The 25,307-nt window shown below is 50.5% G+C and overlaps 5 protein-coding genes across 6 annotated transcripts in view; 1 reads left to right on the forward strand and 4 right to left on the reverse strand.

The window, feature by feature from the left end:
* Window positions 1-131: 131 nt before the first annotated feature.
* Window positions 132-4,533, reverse strand: LOC114433577 (membrane progestin receptor beta-like). Its single transcript, XM_028402215.1, has 9 exons — window positions 4,498-4,533; window positions 3,427-3,572; window positions 3,211-3,246; window positions 1,605-1,806; window positions 1,398-1,486; window positions 1,144-1,300; window positions 819-1,034; window positions 435-736; window positions 132-234 (listed from the first exon to the last, which is right to left on the reverse strand). Exons 1-9 carry the CDS (start codon window positions 4,531-4,533, stop codon window positions 132-134), a joined length of 1,287 nt encoding a protein of 428 aa, XP_028258016.1.
* A 5,057-nt stretch (window positions 4,534-9,590) lies between these two features.
* il17a/f1 (interleukin 17a/f1) lies at window positions 9,591-10,979 on the forward strand. The gene is made up of 3 exons (XM_028401493.1): window positions 9,591-9,719; window positions 10,375-10,580; window positions 10,661-10,979. The coding sequence occupies exons 1-3, from the start codon at window positions 9,690-9,692 to the stop codon at window positions 10,905-10,907; spliced, it is 483 nt and encodes a 160-aa protein (XP_028257294.1). The 5' UTR covers window positions 9,591-9,689; the 3' UTR covers window positions 10,908-10,979.
* Window positions 10,980-12,380: 1,401 nt separating this feature from the next.
* On the reverse strand, window positions 12,381-14,540 carry LOC114433132 (stathmin-4-like). The gene is made up of 6 exons (XM_028401492.1): window positions 14,411-14,540; window positions 13,475-13,563; window positions 13,294-13,389; window positions 12,976-13,187; window positions 12,571-12,723; window positions 12,381-12,484 (listed from the first exon to the last, which is right to left on the reverse strand). Exons 1-6 carry the CDS (start codon window positions 14,455-14,457, stop codon window positions 12,431-12,433), a joined length of 651 nt encoding a protein of 216 aa, XP_028257293.1. The 5' UTR covers window positions 14,458-14,540; the 3' UTR covers window positions 12,381-12,430.
* Window positions 14,541-17,729: 3,189 nt separating this feature from the next.
* On the reverse strand, window positions 17,730-24,352 carry gpn1 (GPN-loop GTPase 1). The gene is made up of 13 exons (XM_028401818.1): window positions 24,178-24,352; window positions 23,724-23,817; window positions 23,486-23,592; window positions 23,206-23,243; window positions 23,050-23,128; window positions 22,888-22,982; window positions 21,770-21,815; window positions 21,451-21,597; window positions 21,262-21,344; window positions 21,143-21,182; window positions 20,519-20,609; window positions 20,338-20,442; window positions 17,730-18,071 (listed from the first exon to the last, which is right to left on the reverse strand). Exons 1-13 carry the CDS (start codon window positions 24,334-24,336, stop codon window positions 17,965-17,967), a joined length of 1,191 nt encoding a protein of 396 aa, XP_028257619.1. The 5' UTR covers window positions 24,337-24,352; the 3' UTR covers window positions 17,730-17,964.
* A 918-nt stretch (window positions 24,353-25,270) lies between these two features.
* The window catches only part of LOC114433728 (interleukin-17C-like), a 1,239-nt gene continuing 1,202 nt past the window's right edge, over window positions 25,271-25,307 (reverse strand). For both annotated transcript variants that reach the window (XM_028402386.1, XM_028402384.1), the window contains exon 3: window positions 25,271-25,307. This exon is cut by the window's right edge and continues 377 nt beyond it. The gene's annotated coding sequence lies outside the window, so the exon portion shown is untranslated.

Consider the following 25,307-nt stretch of genomic DNA (forward strand, 5'->3'; position numbering starts at 1 on the left):
GTCTGTGTGCACGGTCAGATCAGTCAGACAGACACACACACGTTTGTTTAACATGAGTCTGAACCTTTCCACCAGAGGGAGCAGCAAAACACAACTTTTCAGCAAACATATGAAACAGAATGCCTTTAAGTTTACAAGACAGCCACTTCCTGTTTCTGTGTCACATGGTCTCTGCCCCACCCCTTTAGCAGGCTAGCAGCAGGTCCCCTGTCGATGAAGAACGATTCTGTCACACTGTGAAGACAAACGCACGCCAACGTCCTTCAAAGAGTCATAAGTTCCGTCACTGAAATAAAACCCCGCCGTCCGTGGACAGGAAGTCTCTTCTTCTTGTTATTCTCAGTCCCCCAGGTCATTTTCATCCAGAAGGTTGAAGCGAGGCAGCTGCTGCCCCGCTTCAACCTTCTGAATGTTTCTTCTTCTTCTATCTCTGCTCCTTCATCAGCTGCAGCTGAGCCTGCCTCCTCATGGCGAATGCCGTCAAAGCGCAGCAGAGCGCCAGGCAGGGGAAGGAGGCGCAGGACAGCAGGAGGCGCTCCTCTCCAAACTCCCGGACCAGCGCCGGCCGCCGCCACAGGAAGTCTTGGAACAGCGCCTCCTGCTGGGCAAACGTGCAGAGCGCCAGCAGGATGTGGAACAGCTGGTGGCCATGGCCGATGATGTCAAACCGTCCGGGGGAGAAGCGCTCAGGAACAGGACAGGAGAAGAAGAAGGCTGAGAGCAGAAAGAGCACCACCTGGTGGAGAGAAGATGCTGGTTTATATATGTCATGAACAAATCTAAAAAAATAACTATGACGTGTCTGAGAGAGGCGCCACCTGCAGGAAGTGCAGCAGCAGTGCAGGGCTGCTGCTCCAGCTGTGGGTGGCGAGGCGGTGCGCCACAGGGCTGATGTCCAGCAGGTAGGCGACGCCCATTGGAAGCAGCTGGCAGAGCTTCCTGTGGAGCGGGTACGGCCGGCGGAAACGGAGCTTAGCGTAGCAGCAGGCGGCGCAGGAGAACCAGGCGAGGAAGGCGGCGGCCGGGAGGTAGACCTGCGGACACAGTCATTCACATGACCACAGGAGGGCGCTGTGCTAAGGCCACATGACACAGAAGATCAGCCACAGTTTTCTACATTAGAACAAACATCCAGGAGCAAACCTGTCCCAGCATGCTTTGCATCCAGACGGCGTTGGAGCTGTACAGCCACAGAGCCAGAGCGCAGCCATACTGGTAGACAGCCACGCCCACATAGTCCAGGAAGAAGAGCGAGTAATGTGCCAGCTCTGAGTGGGACTGCAGCAGGTGAGCGGCAGTGCTGCGGGAGGAAGTGGCGAGGAGTCACAGGCCGTCATGGCAGACAGGTTTCATACAGGATGTTTACAGAGCACGTGGAGAAGAGGTGCAGCGCTCACCTGCAGCTCAGGTATGTGACGGCAGAGAGAACGTAGAGGACCAGCGGCAGCGAGGACGCGTCCACGGAGAACCCCTGACCTTCAGGACCCTGCAGCCGAAAACCCAGGACACCCTGAAGAGGTCAAAGGTCAGACAGCAGGCGGTCAGACAGTCAGGCAGCAGCAGACCAGGAGCAGATGATGGCGTCCTACCCCTCCCTGCAGCACGACGAACGCCGTGAACCTCAGCGTCACACACAGGGCGGCCAGCAGGTGGCTCCACACGTTCAGCGTCTCATTGTGGAGCTGGAACAGGCTGAGGGCGTAGCAGCGCCACGGCAGCCCTGCAGGACGGTACCCCGACCGGATGAAGCGCTCCCGAAACAGAGGCGGCACCTCCACGTCCCGGAGGGTGGGCTGGGGGGAGGGACGGGGGAGGAGGTCCAGCAGAGGGCAGGAAGAGAGGCACAGCGAGGGAGGGGCGAACGACACCCGAGGCATGATGGGAGGTGATGCTGAGGTCAGAAACAAACAAGACAGATACGTCTCCATAGCAACAGCAGCTGAGGCTCATGGGAGCTGTAGTACTGAGCTGAAAACAAACGCTCAGCCAAAGGAGGCTTCTGATTGGCTGATGACACAACAAGCACTTTATACTTTTATAAGGAAAAAATCTGATCTGTCTGATCACACACACACACACACACACACACAGTCACACACACACACACACACACATACACACACACACAGACACACACACACACACACTCACACACACACTCACTAACACACACACACACACTCACACACACACACACACACTCACACACACACACACACACTCACTAACACACACACACACACTCACTTACTCACTAACACACACACACACACACACTCACGCACACACAGACACACACTCACTCACTAACTCACACACACACACAGTCACTCACACACAGATCATCACAGGTAACCATGGAAACATTTAGTGCTATTGTTTTTAAGTTTTACCCACTGAGGTCCTCCTCCACATATAAACCATGTTTCCCACCAACAGTTAGAACTGATGAAGCTGATGGAGGAGCAGAGAAACGTCTTCAAGTAAACTCTACACCCAGACGCTTCGCTTCAACCTGCTCTACACACAGAGTCATTTCTAACCTAACAGACCTACCTGAGTGTTTCCTCTGCAGGACTGGAGCTGCTGCTGAGTGGACACACACATGCTCTGAGCCGGTCTATTGTATTAGTCTGAGCGGCATCACATGCTGACACACACACACACACAGACACACACACAGACACACACATGCTCTACAATGTGTCCTTGTTTTCAGCTAATTAGAGCCGATTTCAGTCTGAATGAGGATTTCAGACGTCATGAGACTCCACACACACACACACACACACACACACACACACCTCATGGCAGCAGAAACTGTTCATGAATATGTTCATGTGGAATCTGTGTCCAACTCACAGGACGGGAAATGTGGAGTGAAAGACGGAGACAACAGAACAAGCATGAACAGAAGGGTTTTATTTTGTGTTAGGTGTTTTGTGTTTTTGTGAAACAGTAAATCTCACAGCCCCCTTATGTTATTTAGTCATGATGCACACATCATGCATGGCTCAGTCCTGGTTGGTCTTGGCCCAGACGCAGGTGCAGCCGACGGCCACCGAGCGGTACGACGCGGTGTAGCAGCTCCGCCCCGCCTGCCGCTTCAGGACCAGGACGTTCTGGTAGACGGGGACGGAGTTCAGGTTGTGCGTGTTCTGACCCGGGATGGGGCTGGAACAGAAGTTGCTGCTGCACTCGGCCTCCCACAGGGTGGAGGGGATCTGGTCCTTCACCGTGGTCGCCCTGGAAACAGACGAACGAGCTGAGCTAACACAAGCTAACGTTAGCCACTCAAAGCTAATGGCCGTCCAATCAGAGGCTTGGTCTCCATGTGTGTTGCTCGTTCAAAGGCGGCACCTTCTAGTTGTTCCTGTCAGATTAGGCTAGTGATCACATTAGTGATTATGTGGTGCGTTCACTGACCTCCATGTCCACGGAGACAGAGATCTGCTGTGGATGTTCCCGCTTCCTTCAGACAAGGAGACCTCTGAGGAGAACGCCAACATGGAGTCACATCCAGGAGGAGGCGCCTTGGAGGGGGAGACCCCCCACAATGCACTGCAGCAGGCCTGAGGACACAGAACGTGGATTTTAAGACACATCTGAGCCACACGTTATGATACCCCGTTCACACTGGGGAAAAAAACATGGCTTAAGCAGGATTCGGCCACATCCTGATCAATCCAGAGTGTGAACACCTTGAATCCGGCTGTATCCAGGTGGATCTAGCCGGATTGGCTCAAATGTGGCTCAGGTGTGAACGCAAATGTGGCGAGCGAATCCGGCTAGCGACATGCTACTTCCGGTTAGCAACATGCTACTTCCGGTTCACGGGGCGCGACACGGGACAAAAAACTGCATGCGCACACGCGGTCCTCCCGCGGCGTGAACGGCCTCTGTATATTACGAGGCGCCACCTAGTGGTTTGGAGGACAGCAAACATGCTGGATGAAGCTGGATTGAGTGCAGACACAAGTGTGTGCTAGCCAGATTTGAAAATAGGTCTGAACGCATCCAGCTTAAAGGCTGTCTGGGCTCAATCCTACTCTAGCTGGAATGACTTTCTCCAGTGTGAACGGGGCCTAAAACAACACACATGTCTCCGAATGTATTTGTAGACCGACACAAAACCTCCTCTGACCCCCCGCGGGTCCTGAACCAGTGTTTGGACAGCGTTTACAGTCAGTGCTAGATACAGACCGTCGTGTTCACTGTTCAAACACAGACCTCCTATGAACAAAGTGACATCAGACACAGCGGGAAAATAAAATAGATAAATAAATAATAACATAATGAATATCTGTAACTGTGTTTGCAGCGACCCTGAATGCATCACGCAGGTCAGCTGATTTGTTTTATTTATTCGAGTCGATATGAGTTCAAGACGTCACGAAACAAAAATCCTGACATGTTTCATTTTAGCGTTTTTGTTCCTAGAAATTAAATCAAACGTAAAATGTGTGTGTCGCTCCGGCTGTGTGTGTGTCGTCTTACCAGCAGTGTGCAGACGCAGTGTGTGAGCAGCCTCATGTTGTCGTTGTCGTGGTCCAGTGTGTCTGAGTGTGCGACTGCTCTGTGATCAGATGAATTTATGAGGAGCTGATCACACCTGATCTGTGAGCTGATAAGCAGTCAGCGGGGGAGTCCTGTTATCAGAGCATCAGCAGCTTCAGGAGATCAAAGTCTGACCGAGCTTTTCTCCTCTGACAGCATCTCAGACACACACACACACACAGACACACTTATCCAACACACACACACACACACACACCTCTTCACATGGCAGGAATCCAGTCAGCACTCCTCCACTGGCCAGATGTGACACACACTCATCCAACACACACACTTATCCAACACACACACACACACACACACACACTCGTCTGAGGCCACGACCTGACGTGAACCGTCGGAGCACTGAGATCAGCTGACAGTTACACTCATCGTCACGCTTATATTTCATGTTTATATCAGTTATTTGTTTAATGCTGGATCATTTTAACCTATGTTTGGATGATGGTGTTTATTCAGGAGATTCTGAACTCAGATTAGACTCAAACTGATGCTGGTCACACACTGTGACCTCAGCAGTCCAGATTAACAGGATCAAACTTCACCTGCGGTGCCCCTGAGGAGCCCCACACACACATCCATACTGATGAGGCTGGTCCTGCAGCAGGTGTTCCTCCACACACCTGGACTCCTACATGTTTTATTATGAGCCACAGCTCACATAAAGCATGAGCTGATCGGAGCGCAGCTTCTCACGGTTTCACACAAACTCATCGTCCCTCTTATAAAAATGTCTTTCAAACGTCTCCCACGGAGCATTTAACAGAACACTTCTCACAGTATGTGTGGCGCAGACATGACGACAGCTGAACTGATCGTGAGTTTTAATAAGACGTCCAGTACACAAAAGGACAAACCAGAGGACTGAAGAGGATCTAACGAACCACACAAGCCCAACACAAAGGAGAACCACAGGGACACGGGTGAGACACGTTAGGGTGGGGCAAGCAATCCTGAAGGAGGCAAACACAAGGAAGGAAGACACACAGGGACACAGGGGGGCAAGGATTTTCAAAATATATCAGGAAACACACAGATCACTGAGTCACAAGAGGAAACTAACAGAGGACAAATCTGTCCTCTGTTTATCCACAGTACAGATGTTATCAGTGATGCTCTGCAATCTGTGCTTCACCTGAGACCCTGGAAACATTTGGTCTGAGCTCACAGTGAGGACTGGAGTCCTGCAGGACACACAGAAACCAGAAACATTTAGTCTGAAGCATCATGAAGCAGACCGTCAGAGACAGGAAGAGAAACATGTGGAAGGTTCTGGAAAGAAAACCAGTGAGAGACAAGTCTGAAGAGAACAGCTGCAGAGACACTAGTGAAGGACTGAACCAGGTCTGGACCTGAAGAGTCAGACCATCGCTAGAGTCCTGCTCAGGAATGGACTGCCAGACTGCAGAGAAGACACCTCCAACTGAGACTGAGGTCTGCTAGAGACCACCTGGAGACAGAGACACAGACTGAGGTCATTTGGTCAGATGAAGCTGAAGTAGGGCTCTGTGAATGGAGCAGGACTCGTCGGGAGAATCAGACAAGAAGACACACAGCTGACAGTCAGCAAAGTGGAGGTTAATCATTTTATTTCCAACAGTAGTGATCACAGTATCCTGATCACACAGTGTGTGTGTGTGTGTTTCTGTTGCACTTCCTGTTGCTGCTGTGAGTTTCTCTTTTCTTCTTCTTCTCAAATCAAGGCCTTTGTGTTATCATGTGACCACTGGGAGGACTTTGACTGTTGGAACAGGACTGGAGTCTACACACACTCTGTATGTATGTCGGGTTTTCTGCCCGCTGCTCATTAATAAAACATGTTTTAAGATAAGTTTTTATTTTGTGATTGAGACGTGTGATTTATTCTTGATTGATAAGCTGAAGTTATTAAACGCCCGCTGCCTCCTGTATGGATCAGTCAGTCACCCCATCAGCCAGTCAGCAGGCTGTGATGTCATTGTTCTGCTTCCTGTTTCCATAAATGGCTGTCAGAGAGCTGCCTGCTGCGGAGGCCCCGCCCCCTGGCGGTGACGTCGGGCCGGGGATGTTTGCAGCGGTTGGAGCTGTGATGTGGTCGGCTCTGAGGTTTGAGTTCTGAGGGTTTCTATCAGGTCTGTCAGCATCTTCTCTCTGACCTCGTTTGACTGACAGAGGAAACCAGAGATTCATCTGATAAAAATCTCCTCGATATTATCTCCGCTGGTTGCCGACGGTTACCAGCAGAGCCGTCAGCAGTTTTCACACCGGCCAGGAAGCATCATCTGAGTCAGCATTAACGACCGCGGCCTCACCGGCGACACCTGCAGGCTGCAGAGGACAACACAGACAGCTGAGGGGAGCTCTGCAGTGCAGAGAGTGTCCTGAAGGGGGCAGCAGAAGAGAGGGGGTGAGGACAGGAGCCACACACACACACACAGCACTCTACACAAACACTACATACAAAAACATATTTGACAGACAGACAGAGGACAGAGAGAGGGCAGACAGACAGAGAGAGGACAGAGAGAGGGCAGACATACAGACAGAGGACAGACAGAGGACAGAGAGACAGACAGACCGACAGACAGAAGACAGACAGAAGACAGACAGAGGACAGAGAGAGGACAGACAGACAGACAGAGGACAGAGGACGGTGCAGTCACACCCTGCAGGCAGTTGTGAGCTCTGATGTGTGTTAATGGAAAGATGGCGTCATTTTTACGTTAGCATTTCCACGAGCTGGAACCCACCCACTGTCAGAGACACACTGAAAGGAGGTCAGAGTTTATCTCAGCTTCCATACAAGTAGACCGCAGCGGTCCAGATGGACCTCAGGCTGGGTGTGGTCTGTTTGATGAGGGAGGTGTGTGTCTTTCTAGGACTGCTGCTGCGGTGACTGGAAACACCTTCAGAGAGCTGTGGGTGCTGTGGGGGGGTTTCTGAGGGAAACACCACTCTGACTGACATCCAGGAACAGAACCCGTGATTCACTGGACCCTCAGATCCTCCATGATTCCACGTTAAAACTCTGTTTAAAGCCGGTGAGGTCCCTGAAGGGCCCACGGAGACACTGTCAAACCTGCAGGAGCCCCGATACACTCACAGTGTTTTATAAATAAACAAAAATACATGAATCCAAGTTGGCTGGTGTGGTCCATCATGGACCTCCTGTCCCACAGGGGGCGCTCTGATCTGTTTTTAAACAACAGTTTAAGTTTTACATCTTTTCTAATCAATAAAGGTCTTAGTCTATAACTATCAGTGATGTCATCCCAGCATCCTCCGCTCTGATTGGACACACCAACCAGCAGCAGCAGAGCCCCTATAGAGATATATATGTGAGGACTCCTGGAGGGAGGACCTCCGGTCCCCATCAGTCCTAATCTGAGCTGACCAATCAGCAGCCGTTAGCAGCTGTTAGCTAGTGTTTGATGGACATCAGTCTGTTTACATTTAGCTCTGATACATGATCTACTGGATCTGACTGACCTCTGATGACATCACTGATCACTGTTCAGTCAGACTGCCTGCAGAGCGCCCTCTACAGGAGCTGTGGACAGGTGCAGTGACATGAACCCCACACTGATCAGTGGGGATGGTGAAGCAGGTGTAATCAATCAGGTGATCAGCGGGCAGGGGAGGAGCTGCAGGTGGTTCAGCCTCCATCAGTGTCAAAAGTCACAAAATCTGAATGCAAAGGGTTAAAGAGGTAGAAGGCGTAGTAGAAGCAGGCTCAGCCGCCGTGTTGTATGAGGCTGCAGCTGCCTGAGACGGCGCCAGCGCGTCTACAGACAGGAACAGGTGTGAGGCGGGAGCTGCAGCCTGCAGGAAGTGTCTCACATCACTGATAAGATCAATCTGTCAGTCAAACCAGGTCAGCGCGGCGCTGCCGGCGTGGGCTGCACCGAACAACCTGAAGAGATGATGCTGCACTCTGGACCGACCTGAGTCACAACATGACAGTAAACCAGGTCAGACTGAGCGCGCTCACATCCGGCGTCACATGACACACACAGATACAGACTGCAGCAGAGGGGAGAGGGAGTGAGGGGCCCCACAGTGAGCAGGACCCCAAAGTGAACAGGGACCACAGTGAACAGGACTCCACAGTGAACAGGGGCCCCACAGGGAACAGGACCCCACAGGGAACAGGGGCCCACGGTGAACAGGACTCCACAGTGAACAGGGGCCCCACAGGGAACAGGACCCCACAGGGAACAGGGGCCCACGGTGAACAGGACTCCACAGTGAACAGGGGCCCCACAGGGAACAGGACCCCACAGGGAACAGGGGCCCACGGTGAACAGGACTCCACAGTGAACAGGGGCCCCACAGGGAACAGGACCCCACAGGGAACAGGACCCCACAGGGAACGGGGGCCCACGGTGAACAGGACTCCACAGTGAACAGGGGCCCCACAGGGAACAGGACTCCACAGGGAACAGGACTCCACAGGGAACAGGGGCCACAGTGAACAGGGGCCTTACTGAGGTGCTGTCACATCGGACTGCCAGGAGTTTCCTCTGTTGCATCAGATGTGTGACATCACAGGAAGTGACTTTACATGCGTCACGTCAGAACACTTCAAAGAAAAGATACAATGTAACCCAACGTGATGAAACAAGAAGAGGACGGCAGAGGACAAGTGAGACACAAACAGAAGACACAATGAGACAAGAAGAGACATCATGTCTCATCTGATGTCAGGGTGATCATACACCACAGTCCCCTCCTGGTCTCCTCCTCTACCTGCAGACCAGCAGGCCGGGGTTAAACTCACAGACTCACAGAGTCGATCTGAGCCATCAGACAGTTTGAAGTCTCTGACCTAGAAAATGTGCTGCAGGTCTTTGTGTGCAGAATCACTTCACCTCTACATCGAGTGAGAAACTGGGTCGAGAATCGCCTCGTCATGCTGCCCCTGTGGTTTATGGAGGAAGATCAAAGACACAGAAGAAGAAAGATGTGACATCATCACAGGAAGCCCGACCAGGATAAAACTCTGAGCATAACGTGGAGTCCAGCAGAGAAGAAGAAGCACCTGCAGCATCCTGACCTGAACCTCCAGCAGAGCCCGAGGAGCCTAAAACACAACATCAGACAAAAGACACAAAACCACGAGGACGGCGAGCAACATGTTGTCAGCAACTAACTCCAGAGTGACGGTAAGAGTTAAAAATCAAAAAGCTTTGATGTTTCTGAGACGGAGAACACTGAACCTCCATGTTTACTGCGGAGGACACACGGACAGGAGCTGAGGACAGGAGCTGAGGACAGGAGATAAGAACAGGAGCTGAGGACAGGAGCTGAGGATAGGAGCTGAGGACAGGAGCTGAGGACAGGAGATAAGAACAGGAGCTGAGGACAGGAGATAAGAACAGGAGCTGAGGACAGGAGCTGAGGACAGGAGATAAGAACAGGAGCTGAGGACAGGAGCTGAGGACAGGAGATAAGAACAGGAGCTGAGGACAGGAGCTGAGGATAGGAGCTGAGGACAGGAGCTGAGGACATTATCTGCACGTCTGAGGACTCAGACCTGTACAGACGCTTTCAGCTTTAGTCTCTACGTGTCAGCACATTTCCATGTCGGAGTCACGATGTGTGTCATTAGCTCTGCACACACAGTTCAGTGAACTCATGAAGCAAAACAGAAAAGAATGTGACAAAAGATGTGAACTCTGAGGAGCACCTTTTAATCTCAGTTTTGAGAGTGAGATTTGATCGGAACAAGTTTCATTTCTTTTTCTGGGGGCGTGGCCGTCTTTATGATGGAACCATGCTTCATGTTTTGGACTGACTCCTCTTCCTCTTCTTCCTCAGGCTGCCTGTGCTGTGGCCATGATGATGATGATGATGATGATGATGACAGGAGCAGCAGCCATGCCGAAAGCTGCAAAGCCACACCGGCAGTCCTCTGACGGTGCAGCGGTAGAAACGGTCCCCCTGCAGCTGGACCCCAACTCTTTGGTTCCCACCAGAAACATGCGTCCGCTGGAGAACGCCTCCATCTCCCCGTGGGCCTACAAGTAAGTGCTAACCCCGCAGAATGCTCCTTTAATGTCAGGACAGGACGCTCACAGTGTCCCTCGTCCCTCTCCGTCCTCAGCGTGTCCAGCGATGACTCTATGTTCCCCCCGGTGCTGTCCGAGGCTCGCTGTTTGCTGCGGGGCTGTTTGAACTCGAAGGGCCAGGAGGACCTGAACCTGGAGTCCAGACCCATCATGCACCAGGTGCTGATGCTGCGGCGGGTCCGGTCGGTGGGGGCGGGGCACGGCTACCACTATCGCCTGGAGTCCCGCCTCGTCGCGGTGGGCTGCACCTGCGTCCGACCCAGGGTCCAGCTGCAGCAGTGACCCTGACCAGCAGAGGTCAGTCAGGAACCGGCTGGGGGACCCGAGGGGTCAGAGTTCAGCACCACAGCCAGTCCGCATCATCACTTTATATTTATTTATGTCTCATTATGAGTTTATATTAAAGTAACGTAAAAAATCAGGTCTACAAAAAAATCACACCATGACAGGCTGCTGTGACCTTCATCATCATCATCATCATCACAACTACACTGTAATTTATGCCTTATTTAATATTTAAGTGTTTTAGTGTATTTATGAAGTAAAAACTCAAACAAGAACTAAAGTGTCATTGTTTTATTGTTCCGTTTAAAATATAATGTGATTTCTGTACATCATCATCATCATCATCACATCCTGACCCTTCACGATGGCGTGGTGAGTGAAGCAGCTGTACACACACAGTCACTCATCCATGGCAGCATGTTAGCCTAGCGAGCTAACAGGAAACAGTGTGCCTCGTCCAGGTTACACAGGAAGGCTATGTAGCTTCAAATGCTAGCATGAAAGTTAGCATGCGAGCTGTGTGGGGTACAGGTCTCTGCAGGTCTGAGGGGGTGCTGGTCTCTGTGGGGTTATGAAGTACTGTGGCTTTACCTTCAGGTCTGTCCGAGGTGTCTCAGACTCTCTGCTCTCTGGACTACACCTGTTTTCGGGGCCTGTTGAGCCTCTGTTTGGACTCGATGTTGTGGTGCTCTGACTCTTTCTGGTCTCTGACACTGGCTCTTGTCTCAGGACCAGCTTCAGTCCGTGCAGGTTTTGGAGTGTGTCTGGGGGTCCTGTTGGTTTTTGGGGGTTTTGGTGTTGCTGAGCTCGCCTTCAGCTCTAGATGCATTGCTGTTGATGCTGATCAGACTTTGAGAGGAGTCCACCACAGAAACACACCCCCAGCTGCTGCTGCTGTACCCTCAGCTGCCACTAGAGGTCTCCACACAGCCATGGTTCCTGCCCAGCTGATGAAGCTGACTCCTGGCAGGTGTGGTTTGTTGTGATGCACTTCCTGTTAGGCCTGAATCAGGTTTGGTGGTTTGGTTGATGCATAAACACTCACACACACAAACACATTGGCACTGTTGGCATGGCAACAAAGCACAGTAAAACCCTGCAAAGATGACTGGATCTGCTGCGTGCTCTTCCGCCTGAAGAGCTCAGCTCGTTAAAAGTCCTGGTAGATCAGACGAGGTCGGGCAGTCCTCAGTCTTCTTCCTTCTCTTTTCAGAGTCACTTCCTGTCAGCCTCCTTATCGGAGCAACGCCGGGTTTGTCTCCAGCACATCAAATCTTCAGCCTTCCAAAATGGCTTCCAAATAAGGTTCAGCTTGTGTTGTGATCAGGCCATCAAGACACCTGCAGGCAGAGAACAGGGGCAGTTCACACAGGAGCACACAAACACAAGTCGACAAACACAAGTCGACAAACACTGGTTCCAGCCTGTAAGCCTGCCTGAAACAGCTGTGTGTGTCAGTTTATGCTAAGCTAGGATAATCCGGTTTGTACGCTGCTTCCTTCTCATCTGTCTGTTGGTTACTACCCAGAATCCCTCCTGCTCCTGCCCATCCTCACCTCCACACTGTGCTTGTCCTGAAAGACACAAAGAGAACCGTCCATCAGGGACACGTGTCCACAGACAGAATGTGGCTCCAGTAAACCAGGCCGCTCCTGCTCACCTCCTCCTGCGAGGCGTTCAGGGACATCAGCCGCAGCTCCTTGTTGGCGTCGGCGCGGTGCTCCTGCCGCTCTTTGGTCAAAGCTTTCTGAGCGACTTCCCGCTCGTGTTCCCTCCGTTCAGCCAGGTGCTTCAGCAGCTCCGCCTCCTGACACTAGAGGGAGTCAGAGGCAGGACAGATGTTCATACAACACCTGAAACCTAAAAACACATTCATGGTCCCCAGAGGATGGGATCAGGCCAACGTCTGAATTTGGACTATTTAGACAAAAACATCTCCACAACTGTGTGAACGCGTGTGAACGCTCTGATCAGAGACTGACATCAACATGTTAGCACACAGATGTTAGCATGTAGCCCAAAGCTAAAGCAGCCTCACAGAGCTGCTAGCTTCACGTGGACTGACCTTCCTCCTCTCCTGAGCGGCGTCCAGTTTCTTCTGGATCTCCTCCAGCGATGGCTTCTGGCGAGGCGGTGTGGTGGCCCTGAGCTCGGGGCCTCCGTCAAAGGTGGGTGGCTTCAGGATGACCTCAAAGGCCTGGCCGCTCGCTCGCTTGCTCAGCTCAATCACCTCCATGTCCCGGATGTTGCACAGGTTCAAGTCCACCACGCCGGCAGCTGCAAAAGAGACCAAGAGGTGAGTGCAGGTGGTGTCAGCACCGTCAGGCTCAGACATTTTAACGGTGGTTAGTTCAGGTTCTTCAGCAGTGAGAAAGCAGCTGACCTTCTTTCTTCTCTGCTGGAGGCTCCCTGGGTTGAGGGAGGATGCAGGAACAGAAGAGGGACACCAGGGGGAGCTCTCGCATCTTCTCTCTGTAGGCTGAAACATCAGAGGAAACAGTGATGAAGACCTGCAACAGCAGAACCAGAACTAACAGCCCGCAGGGGACCAGTCAGAGCTTTACCTGCCAGCGTCATGCTGCTGCTGCTGCTGCTGCTGCTGCTGCTGCTGCTGCGGTCAGTCAAAGACACGTTGGTGAGGTAGAGTCTGTTCCTGCAGACACACACAGGGACAGTGTCAGTCCACCGCGGGGGACACCAGGACACACTTCAGCACATAAACCATCACTGCACACTGATCAACAGACTCAGACTAAGAATATCTGTACAGGTCCGGCCGTGCTCCTCAGGCAGCGGCTGTGAGTCACACAAACATCAACACAAAGACACACACACATCAGCACACAGACACACACACATCAGCACACAGACACACACACATCAGCACACAGACACACAGACTTTCCCCACAAACTGGCTCCACACAGAACAGAGACGAGTGTTAGCTGCACAGACAGCCCGTCAGGACTGTCCTGCTCTGTCTGCAGCGTCCAGCAGCTGTCCCCCCACAAAGACGGACAGCAGGACACAACACAACAAAGCTGCTGCACACCACACAATACAACACAACCCGTCCCTGCTCCACACAAACATCAGTCTGTCAGATTGTCAGTTTTTCTGCAGAAACAACAACAGCATGAAGTCTGTGTGTGTGTGTGTCTCTGTGTGTGTCTGTGTGTGTGTGTGTGTGCTCTGAGCGATGATGTCATTGTTGCCAGTGAGCAGAGCACGCTCTGCAGAGCTGAGCGAGCCGAGCTCTCAAACTCTAAAACCCCCAAAAGACAACAAAGCAACAAACAAAGCAACAAAGAAAGAAACAAACAAACAAACAATACATGAATGAATGAATCCATAAATCTACACATGCTGAGGAAGAGAAGCTGCAGAAAGACAGAAATGAAAATGGACCTGCGGATGAGTGGAGCAGACAGACGGGCTGACGGCTGGGTTGCAGATGAAGGAGAAGGTGAGTGTGAGGATGAGGAGGAGCTGTCACTCACCCTGCAGCCACGGTCGCTCCGCTCTGCGCTCTGCAGCTCAGCAGCATCAGCACCACACAGCAGCCCCGAGCATGACATCACCCTGCAGCCCGCTCATTGGCTGGCAGGAATGCTGCGCTGCGATTGGTCCAGCAGGGGCAGCAGGAGGGAGGGGGAGGAGAAGGAGGAGGAGGGGGGAGGTGTGGAATCCTCCTGAACACTGTTTTTCAGGACGAGGAGGAATCTGCTGGAAGAAGTGTCAGGACCCTGCAGGTCTGAGGACAGAGACCAGCTGCCGTCTCCAGTGTCCACACAACACACACCAGCCTGAAGACCGGCAGGTCAAAGGTCACATGACACACAGCTGCAGCCACCTTCAGAGCAGAGCTTCTCCAACCTCTGAGTCCACCAGGGTCAGGGTCAGAGTCCAGGGATGGGGGGGACACCTCCCATCCTGCACGTAAGCATAAGGGCCATGAGGCATCCTCTCAGCTGGTCCTGCTTCAAACCGGTCTGCTCTGGTCTGCTGGAGAAATGTCAGCGCTAAATTTAAAGGCTGACAATGAAGCATTGCTCATCCTGCCTGAACACACACACACACACATCAGTGTTACCGCCTCCATCTGTCAGCCTGTCACTGTTCATTCAGTAAACAGGCTGCTAAAAATCATCCCATCAACCAGCAGACCTCATCCTGATGGATCAATCACAGCTGTGTGAGACTACAGCTCCCAGCATGCACCACAGCAGAACACAAAGTCCTGAAGCAGATGATGTAATGCAGCTGCAGTGTGTGTGTGTGTGTGTGTGTGTGTGTGTGAGAGGAGCAGGCAAGGTGAGAGGCTGCAGCAACAAGGAGAGAAACCTCCACATCCCACATGATGATGTCAACAGCAGCCAATCAGCTGCAAGCTCTCAGAGCTCTCAGAGTGTGTGTGTGAGTGTGTGTGTGTCTGTGTGAGTGTGTTTCTGTGTGTGTGTGTGTGTGTAGAAACAAATGATGTTTCTGCAGAACCTGTAACCTGACTCGATGACCTACAGAGTATTGATGATGTGAGGGGGCGGGGCTCTGCTGGCTCCTCTGGGTGCTTCAGAGGACGAGCAGCAGCGGCAGCATTAACTGGAAGAGATGACATCATCTCAGTTCGCACGATGATGTCACTGAGAATGAGGTCACTGCGCTGAGCCGAGTCAGTGATATCATGGCGAGGGAGGATGGCGCTGAGGTGGGACTGAGCAGAGACGGTGGACAGAGCCTCCCAGGTGTGTAAAGTAACACAAAACAAACGCACTGATGCAGTCAGCTGAGGGGTGTGCCCCGAGTTCAGACCCACAGGCTGCACTGACCTTCAATGATCGACTCAGAGGACGTTTGTTCTGTTGTTCTGTCTCATCGTGGACAGTTGGTGGACATTTCTTAACGGTTCTGTATCAATATGAAGCACAGTGGCCGGCTGAAACCAGCTCACACCATGAATGAACAGATGGACGCTCAGCCAGCAGTCGTGTCTGATTTGTGTCGGCGAGGCGTCGTGATCGTTTCTGATCGTGTCTGCAACCCACTGAGAGAGAGAGAGAGGGGGCGAGCGAGCTGCTGGCAGAGGATAGAGAGAGCGGGGGGGGAGAGAGAGGGCGAGCGAGCTACTGGCTGAAGAGGAGGAGAGAGAGAGGAGGAGAGAGAGGAGAGAGAGAGGGAGGAGAGCAAGAGAGGGAGAGAGAGAGAGAGAGAGAGGGAGGGAGAGAGGGGGCGAGCGAGCTGCTGGCAGAGGATAGAGAGAGGGAGGGAGGGAGAGAGGGAGAGGGCGAGCGAGCTACTGGCTGAGGAGGAGAGGGGGGGCAACAACAGTGTGGGCTGAATATCAGGTGAGTCACTGATGCTGCAGACTTCCAGAAACTCAGCACACACACACACACACACAGAGACACACACACACACACACACAGAGACACACAGACACACACACACACACACAGAGACACACACACACACACACAGACACACACACACACAGAGACACACACACACACACACAGAGAGACACACAGGCCTGCAGCAGTGTTTGCTGTTGAAACTTTTCAGGTATAAATGTAAAGACCCTTGTTACCAAATAAAGCCAATAATAATAATAATAAATAATAATAAATCACAGCTTCGTGTGTTTATCTTCTTCTTGATCTGCTTTATGTGTGTGTACATACTCTGTTGCTGCCGTGTGTGTGTGTGTGTGTTTATTGTTCTTTGCTGCTACAACTTAACTTCCCCACAGGGATTAATAAAGTTAATCTTAATCTCACCAGCGCCCGCCTGCCACTCAGACAGCTGCAGCCCTGTTGTGTCTTCTGTTCATACAGGAGTGTTAGCATGTTGATGCTGCTGCAGCTAGCTTGCAAATTTGATCACTTACCAAAACCCGGAGTGGGTGCTGCTGACCTGGACCCGGCCTGAACTTTGTTCTTTGGAAAAGCAAAGAAGCTGGGTTAGCATAGCTCGCTGTAACTTAGCAACACTCCATAATTTGTAGCTGTGAACATAATTTGCAAACAGCAAGCTGGCCAAATTAGCCGCCACATGAACAAGCTAAGCTGTGGGAGCTAGCTGTGACCTCATAACCTCATTATGGACTTTCACTCTGATCATATCTTGCTTGTGAAACCAGAACCGTTCAGTCATGATTTTGTAACTTGAGCGAGTAAAACAGTCTGCAAACACACCAGCTAGCTGATTTAGCATCGGTTTGATGCTGTGATGAGATGCCACCTTAGATAACAAGCTGTTGGCCAGTTAGCATCACTGAGAGCCTGTATAAATGCAGAACCGCCATTGGTCCCCGAGCATCTTTTCACTCAGCGCTGCCTTCAGGCGAGCCGTCCACAGACTTGTGCCCACGGTGAACCTGTTAGAGGGTGTCAGTTTTTATAAGTCTGTTGTGTGGTGCCTCTGTGAGTGGAAGCGTGAGTCAGCTGCTCTTCAGTCCGACCACGCCGCCGGATTTCAGAAAGCACGTAGGCGACAGAACAGAGCGGCAGATGGCGGGGGGCGGCGCTCGAATCCATTCACAGAGCAGACATGAATGAGCACGAGCAGAGACTCTGACAGCTGATGGATCTGAAGCATGTGGGATTATTGTGCCTCCGCTCACCAGACACTGACAGTCAGAGCACGTTTACTCCTCACAGCGCTCAGGTGGGCGGACAGAACCGAAAAGTTCAACCACGACCTGTGTGACAACAAGCACAAGACAAGCACAGCAGCACACACAGACACACGGTTCTTCCCCCAGTTCACATCAAACCCTGATGAATGAGCCTCAGCTCCACCGAACAGACCAGCTGCTGCCACTTTATTCACTGCAGGTTTATTTACATCACAACTGTTCAGTGTTCCACAAACAAAGGTCGACAGGATAAAATATAAAAATAAATCCTTTTCTCTTCAGGAGGGAGCAGCTTCTCTGAGCGGACAGGAAGCTCGGCCTGGTCTGAGCAGTGATCCGGATCTGCTGTGTGCAGACTGCGCCCCCTCTCACCTTCAGTCCGTCACTTCCTCTTCGGCATGCAGGGTGTGGACGTGCACGTCAGGGGCCTTCTGGCGTGGCGCGCTTCTGGTTTCGGACTTGGACCGCTTCCTTCCTCTCCTTCAGGAAGTTTCCGAAGGATTCGTTTTCTTTGCTCTCCTCCGTCACTGAAAATCCACAAGAGATGTTAAGAATTGATTTCAACAAGACACAGGGCCAAAGGTCACATGATGCATTCAAGAGCCCAAAGTCTGACGACTGTTGATGAAGGTTCATCTCAGTTCTCAGCAGCCTAGCCATGCTGGTATGTTGTGTGTTTGTTTTCAGGGGCTGTGTGATCTCTGTGTGCATGTAGCAGTGCTCCGTCAGAATATAGTCCCAGAATACATCAAGCTAGGAGACTGCCGCGTGATAATCAGCGTTTCCATTTGGGCTCGCTGTGAACACGCAGGTCACAAAATACTTTTTCTTTTTAATCTGGATGCTAGTTGAACAGAACCCGTGTTCTCAGTGGCTGCCCTCACTGACCCCTGGACCTGTGTCTGTAGTGACGTCACATCAGACAGCAGTGTTTATGTTCAGGGTTCCGACACATTTTCAAATTTAAAATTCCAGATTTTGGAGACACCATCACTAAAATCACATCATACTTAGCTGGGCCTACAGCTTGTATCAGTGCCCTGTCTTTTGTCATCACTAAATACACGATCCCACCCTGACACAGGCACATCCTCACACAGAAGAGACTGAAACACAGATGTGTGACGATGTGAAGCATCAAGGGTGCAGCTCCAGATGAGCAGAGTATCTATTGAATGCAACTTTGGAAAATAAATAGGAACATTTTCTGAACTCTGTGGAACTTGGTGGTGAACTCTGTGTTACGCTGATTATACACGCCAGCAGGGCAGCAGCACTTTTTCTCTGCTCCACTGAAGGCGGAGCAGGTGATTTGTTAGAGCGCCATCGACTGAACTGGTGAACTGGGTAACCTAGCTGGGTGTCCAGGTCGGCCTACGTATCCTCCTGTCAGAACAGTCATCACTCACAGGCATTAAAATGTGATCATTATAAATAATATATTGATATAATACTATGGGGAAGTTTTTAATTTACTAAAGGCCACGTCCTGCATTCTGCTGTTTTACCTGCAGAAGTAAGGCTCACTTTCTGATTCTGGAATCTCCTCATATCCACTGCAGATACAGCAAACAACTGATCATCAGCCAAATGATACGTCTACTCTAACTTTAAGTAAACAACAGCTTGCTCCCAACTTTTCTTTGTTAGGTTGAATCTAACATCACTTTAACGCCACCTAGAGCCACGTTCTAATGAACTCTATAACACATCTCCTCTAGCTCCTCTCCACTCGCTGCTTGCTGTTTCAGAACACAGAACACAGGACACAGGACACAGAACACAGGACACAGGACACAGGACACAGGACACAGAACACAGGACACAGGACACAGGACACAGGACACAGGACACAGAACACAGGACACAGAACACAGGACACAGGACACAGGACACAGGACACAGGCTTCTCTCCCGTCGCATGCATTGCATTTATTATTATAAATAATTTAACGAACTCCATCGGTCTATATTAGTTATATTTGCTATTCAGGGTTTATTTGATGTTCCTAATGTATCATGCAGCTTGTTCATCATGTTGAAGCAGCATGTTGTATTTAATCTGTCTGTATAACTGTCTCAATCACTCACTCATTAAGAATACTGACCTGCAGCTTTTCAGTAAACAATGTTTAGCTTTTAATCTTAGTGAAACTGAGGGAAATTCAGGCCCAGGAAAATCACTGCTTATCAATTAATCGTTAATCCATCGATAAGGTCATTCAACTATCGATTAATGAATTAATCAATAATTTGCATTCCTATCCTGATCTGTTATTAATAAGGATTGAGACGATTGGACCAGTTGTATTTTGTTTGGAATATGTGAAGCCCTTTTGTTTGTGGAATACCTGATGTGGCCCAGCCTCACCCAGACTCCACCCCCAGCGCCCCCCAGGGACGCTGAGTTTGAGACCCCTGTTTTACAGTGTATTGATGTATTCATGTTTTTTACAGCGTGTAGATGTAATCATGTTTTTTACAGCGTGTAGATGTATTCATGTTTTTTACAGTGTAGATGTATTCATGTTTTTTACAGTGTATTCATGTTTTTAACAGCATGTAGATGTATTCATGTTTTTTACAGTGTAGATGTATTATTGTTTTTAACAGCGTGTAGATGTATTCATGTTTTTTACAGTGTATTCATGTTTTTAACAGTGTAGATGTATTCATGTTTTTTACAGTGTAGATGTATTCATGTTTTTTACAGCGTGTAGATGTATTCATGTTTTTAACAGCGTGTAGATGTATTCATGTTTTTTACAGTGTATGGACGGTGTCTCTCCTCACCCCTGTGGTCGATGTCGTCGGTGTCGCTGTCCTCCTCCTCCTCCTCGCCGTCTGGGTTTCCCCGGGTCATGATGAGATCACTGGGCCCAGCGATGTCAGCGCCCCCTGCAGACAGGAAGTGTGATAAACTCTGATTCTTCACCATCTCTGGCGGCCATGTTGGACTGTGAGCGGTGTGTACCTGTGGACGGAGCGCTGCTCATGTCGACAGCGCCCAGGTCCTTCCTGAGCTGCTCCAGCTGCTGCTGCTGCTTCAGACTCTGAGCTTCAGCCTGCAGGACGTCAGCAGGGCTGTTTACACACACACAGAGATACACACTCACAGACACACACACACACACACTCACACAGAGATACACACTCACAGACAGACACACACACACTTACACAGAGATACACACTCACAGACAGACACACACACACTCACACAGAGATACACACACACAGAGACACAGACTCACAGACACACGCACACACTCACACAGAGATACACACTCACAGACAGACACACACACACTTACACAGAGATACACACTCACAGACAGACACACACACACTCACACAGAGATACACACACACAGAGACACAGACTCACACACACAGACAGACACAAAGATACACACAAACACACACACAGAGATACACACTCACAGACACAGACAGACACACACACACTCACACAGAGATACACACACACAGAGACACAGACTCACACACACAGACACAGACACACACAAAGAGATACACACACAGGCACAGACACACTCACCGACACACTCGTGCACCTACACACACACACACTCACCAGCTGTCTGCGCAGGCGCTCATATTCTGGCCGATAATCTCTGAGGAAACAGAGGAAGACGTCAGATTAACACACACACACACACACCTGTTAAACGCTCCTTCCTGTTTCAAACCCACCTGTCGTACTCTTTGGCGGCGTCCTCTACCTGAACGAACAGCTCGTCCAGTCCCCTTCCTGTCACTGCAGACACACCCACCACCTGCACACAGAGAGGAAACGCCCAACTTTACAACGGTCTTTGAACGCGTCACACGAACAGCAGCGAGGCTGCTCTGGATACGTTCTGCACATTCAGGCGCTCCTACCCGCAGGTTGGTGTAGAACTCATCCAGCACCAGGCTCATGGAGCGGGTCAAGTTGCTCACATATGAGGTCTCCTGGTTCAGAGCATCCTGGAAGACCTCAAAGTCCTGCATCCACTCCACGGCGAAGCTGTGGTCGATGATGTCAGTCTGCATGAAAACACACACACGGGCTGACATCATCATCATCATCATCATCATCATCACCATCATCATCATCATCATCATCATCATCACCATCATCATCATCATCATCATCATCACCATCATCATCATCATCATCATCGTCTCACTCACACAGCAGCACACTGAGCAGCCTCACCTTGTTCATGGCGACGATGAAGGGCAGCTTGGTTTTGTAGAGAATACTGAAACACACAGAGACCTGAGTCAGCGTCCTTTGAAGTCCTGCTGGTACAAACAGCATGTTCAGCTGCTCTGTTAGCGCCCCCTGCTGGACGCCTGAAGCCACTGCTTTTGGCAGATGTGTGAAATAAGGTCTCTTATTATATATAGATTTCATGGATCTGTGTGCCGCTGCCTCCATCCTGACATCTGGATCAAAATAAGAGACCAAGGTGGATCCTGTGTAACGCCACAGAGCACCAGGACCCAGGGGAGCCCTGATCGCTCAGCATGTGTCCAGGTTTGGTTGCAGGGTTCTTGCAGGTTTCAGTAAGTTAACTTTAGGACCTTTCCAGACCATTGTGAACGAGACCAACACGACGCACTACCCGAAACAAGATGCAAATATCAGTACTGCTGTTATATGACAGATGCTTTGTAACCGAGTGAAGAATCCAAACCTCCGATTATGATGTCTCATTGGAACCAAAGGTAGCTCGAAGGTCGTTAGACTGCGAGTCCGGAGGGACCGGGCGCTGATGAAGGTGAGGGCGGCGAGGGTGATTTACAAAACTGGGTGATAGCTTGAGGCCGCTGAAGGCTTTTTACAGCAAGCTGGTGTTTGTCCGGAGTGAGACTCAGGCGCTTTCACACCCAGGTCCCTAACTGGATGGTCCTCAAGGTTTACAGCGAGCGTGCTGGTTGCAAGGAACCGCTTACAACCAGCTGTAACAATCGCTGTTATCAAGCCAAGCCTCTTTGAAAACACACTTCCCCGTGTTTTCTACCACAAGAAGGCGAAGCGACTGAACACACAGGCATCTCAAACATGGCCGACAACTGACCAGCAGTTATCAGGGGATTTGTGGTGTCACGTTCCAACAGCGGGCGCTATCCAAGCCCCTCAGACAGAGGCGACGCAGAATCGGCTTCTGATTGTGGCGTTTTACTCTCATCTTATGAGGCCAACGATTCTCGGGAATAAACAAGAGCAAAAAATAAGACTTGAAACTAAATGAAGACTTCTCAGACTCTGCAAGAACCCTGTGGTTGGTATGCTCAGTGTGTTTGTGATGGAGCAGGGCGGGGAGGTACCTGCAGGCGTACAGCATGTTGGACATGAAGGTGACGGGGTTGACGCTGCGGGACGTATCCATCACATAGATGACGACGCAGGGAAAGGACGATGCCTGAAACACACATTATTAACTCACTGTAACACAACCAGTACACAGAAGGACGGACAGACGGACGAACCAGAGCCTCTGTGATGATGGTTCCAGACGCCGACCAGGTGAAGACCTCGATCTGTCCCGGGGTGTCGATCAGCACGTACCTGCAGCCACACAGAGGAGGAGGAAGTGTAAACACAGGAGCATCATCGCCCTCAGCTGTGCAGGACTCTTCACTGACCTGTGGTGCTGCTGCCTCTTCTCAATGAACGTCATCACCTGAAGTGAACAAACACCGTCAGACAGATGTGTGCTTATAAATAAAAACCAGAGACACCTCTGTGCTCGCTGAACACCGCTGCTACACCTTGCAGCAGCAGGGTCTCCATCTTTATGTGCAGACTGTCGTCATGGAAACCCTTACATGAATGCTGACGCCCAGCCTCATATTACCATGACAACAAGGCAGCGCTGGTTTTAAACAAGCCAATCATCGAGTGAAGAGCTTCCATCTGAGTCACCTGATCGAAGCGTGTAGCGAACAGGTTGAGTGATGTCACGATGCCGCCGTTCGGGCCCAGGCCGTACTGCTTCATCACCTCCTTGTAGTTCACCGTGTCTCTGATGTCTGGAGGACAGGGGACAGAGGGACTCACACATGATGCATTCACTGACCACTGAAAAGGTCAGTATCGGACCATGTGTCAGAATTATTAGTAAAGGCTCCTGAGCTCCTCCAGTACATGAACAGCTCCTCACCGATGTTTGCAGGGAAGGGGACCTCATGGACTGCGGGGTCCAGGTTGATGACGTACGGAGGATCTTTAAGAGTGTGTAGGTGAGCCGTCAGCCTCTGGAACACACACACACACACACACACGAGAAAACCTAAGATATTATCCATTTACCATGTGAGCACAGGCAGCGTGACATGTCAGGTCGAACATGTGCAGACAGACAGACAGGTGCGTACAGACGTGAGCAGGATTTCACCCGTTAGCCGGTTAGCCTCCACTCAGCGACTCATTTGGCTCTAAAGGCTCCAGGTTTGACTGATGCCTGCTCCGCTCACACTTCATTTCTTTGCCTATTAGCCGTTTACACACGTTTTATCCACGTGCTACCGAGCTCTGAAGAAGAGGCTAGCTGCTGTTAGCTGCTGTTAGCTCCTTTTAGCTGCCGTTAGCTACCCTTTAGCCGCACCCAGGCTCACCTGTACGAACGTGGTCTTCCCGGAGCCCGCCATGCCCAGCACGATCAGACACACCGGTCTGTCCCGCGGAGCAGCCTCGCTGTCTGCTCCCGGCCCTGGACCTTCCCGGGTCTCCATTAAATCCGCCTCAGCTCCAGCACCCTGCGCCGCGGCAGCCATGTTTAAGGATGTTGTGGCAACCGGCAGCCGTCAAGACACGGAAACTGTCGTAAAGTGTAGGAGACGTCCCAAATAAACATCATCGGGGCAATAATACACATTAGAAGTAATTCTTATACACAAATAACTCCAAATACAACATAGTGTGTAATACTGCACACTGTACAATGTTTATTGTATTGATATATTTTGATATGATGCTGAGTGTTGTGATGTTGGGCACACAGGAAGAAAGGAGCAGGAAGACGGGCTGGGATATTAAAAACAGTTTAATATTTGGTAAAGTGCAGAGACAGACAGAGAGTTCCAGGAGCAGCTACACTTCCATCAGATAAACGACCACCACGAGGTGTGATGGACGGGAGGCTCATGTCCTCTTACCTCGCCTGAAGGCCTTCATGTTAACACGAAGCAGAGGATAAATACAACACAATATAAATAGAGATATTAAAACAAATCTTCACATGATTCTTATGAGACTTATTTTCAATAAATCCCAGCAGGGTTTTTTTTATTTTTTAGATACTTTAGTAATCCCAGAGGGAAATTCTTTAAGGCAGTGTCATACAATGACTAGCAAGGAGCACCACAGGCTAGGGTGAAGTGTCTTGTCTTGCCCAAGGACACACAACAATGCTCCAGGTGAGACTCGAACTCACAACCTCGGCATTGCTGTCATATAACTCTCCACATATCAAGAGAGGATCACTTAGCATCAATCTGGAAACTACAGACATGTTCTGACATGAGTCAGAATAAAAACACTCACAGGTCAGAAATCTATTCTGTAAATGTGCAAAATTAAAACAAACATTCTCTGATTCATATGTACAGTTTAAAAAGAATGAACTGTTTTTAATCTTTGAGCTAAACATTCCTTCTAATGAGAGAAATATATATATATATATTAGAATATGAAGGATTCCAGCTGTAGCTTCCAGCCTTTGTGACATGAGGTGAGCACACTGATG

The sequence above is a fragment of the Parambassis ranga genome, chromosome 3 (genome assembly GCF_900634625.1).
Source record: "Parambassis ranga chromosome 3, fParRan2.1, whole genome shotgun sequence".
Taxonomy (NCBI): domain Eukaryota; kingdom Metazoa; phylum Chordata; class Actinopteri; family Ambassidae; genus Parambassis; species Parambassis ranga.

What these genes read in the sequence shown, in the direction of transcription:
- LOC114433577 (XM_028402215.1), bottom strand. Translation starts at nt 4,533, where the DNA reads ATGAGGCTGCTCACACACTGCGTCTGCACACTGCTG. An exon ending in TGAGGTTCACGGCGTTCGTC is followed by an intron (nt 1,487 to 1,604) that starts GTGCTGCAGGGA and finishes TTTCGGCTGCAG; the next exon opens with GGTCCTGAAGGTCAGGGGTT. An exon ending in TGCAAAGCATGCTGGGACAG is followed by an intron (nt 1,035 to 1,143) that starts GTTTGCTCCTGG and finishes CTGTGTCCGCAG; the next exon opens with GTCTACCTCCCGGCCGCCGC.
- il17a/f1 (XM_028401493.1), top strand. Translation starts at nt 9,690, where the DNA reads ATGTTGTCAGCAACTAACTCCAGAGTGACG. An exon ending in CAACTAACTCCAGAGTGACG is followed by an intron (nt 9,720 to 10,374) that starts GTAAGAGTTAAA and finishes CTTCTTCCTCAG; the next exon opens with GCTGCCTGTGCTGTGGCCAT. An exon ending in ATCTCCCCGTGGGCCTACAA is followed by an intron (nt 10,581 to 10,660) that starts GTAAGTGCTAAC and finishes CTCCGTCCTCAG; the next exon opens with CGTGTCCAGCGATGACTCTA.
- LOC114433132 (XM_028401492.1), bottom strand. Translation starts at nt 14,457, where the DNA reads ATGCTGCTGAGCTGCAGAGCGCAGAGCGGAGCGACCGTGGCTGCAGG. An exon ending in CCGCTCAGGAGAGGAGGAAG is followed by an intron (nt 12,724 to 12,975) that starts GTCAGTCCACGT and finishes GACTCCCTCTAG; the next exon opens with TGTCAGGAGGCGGAGCTGCT. An exon ending in TGAACGCCTCGCAGGAGGAG is followed by an intron (nt 12,485 to 12,570) that starts GTGAGCAGGAGC and finishes TGTGTCTTTCAG; the next exon opens with GACAAGCACAGTGTGGAGGT.
- gpn1 (XM_028401818.1), bottom strand. Translation starts at nt 24,336, where the DNA reads ATGGCTGCCGCGGCGCAGGGTGCTGGAGCTGAGGCGGATTTAATGGAG. An exon ending in TCGCTACACGCTTCGATCAG is followed by an intron (nt 23,244 to 23,485) that starts GTGACTCAGATG and finishes TGTTCACTTCAG; the next exon opens with GTGATGACGTTCATTGAGAA. An exon ending in GAGCAGCGCTCCGTCCACAG is followed by an intron (nt 20,443 to 20,518) that starts GTACACACCGCT and finishes TCCTGTCTGCAG; the next exon opens with GGGGCGCTGACATCGCTGGG.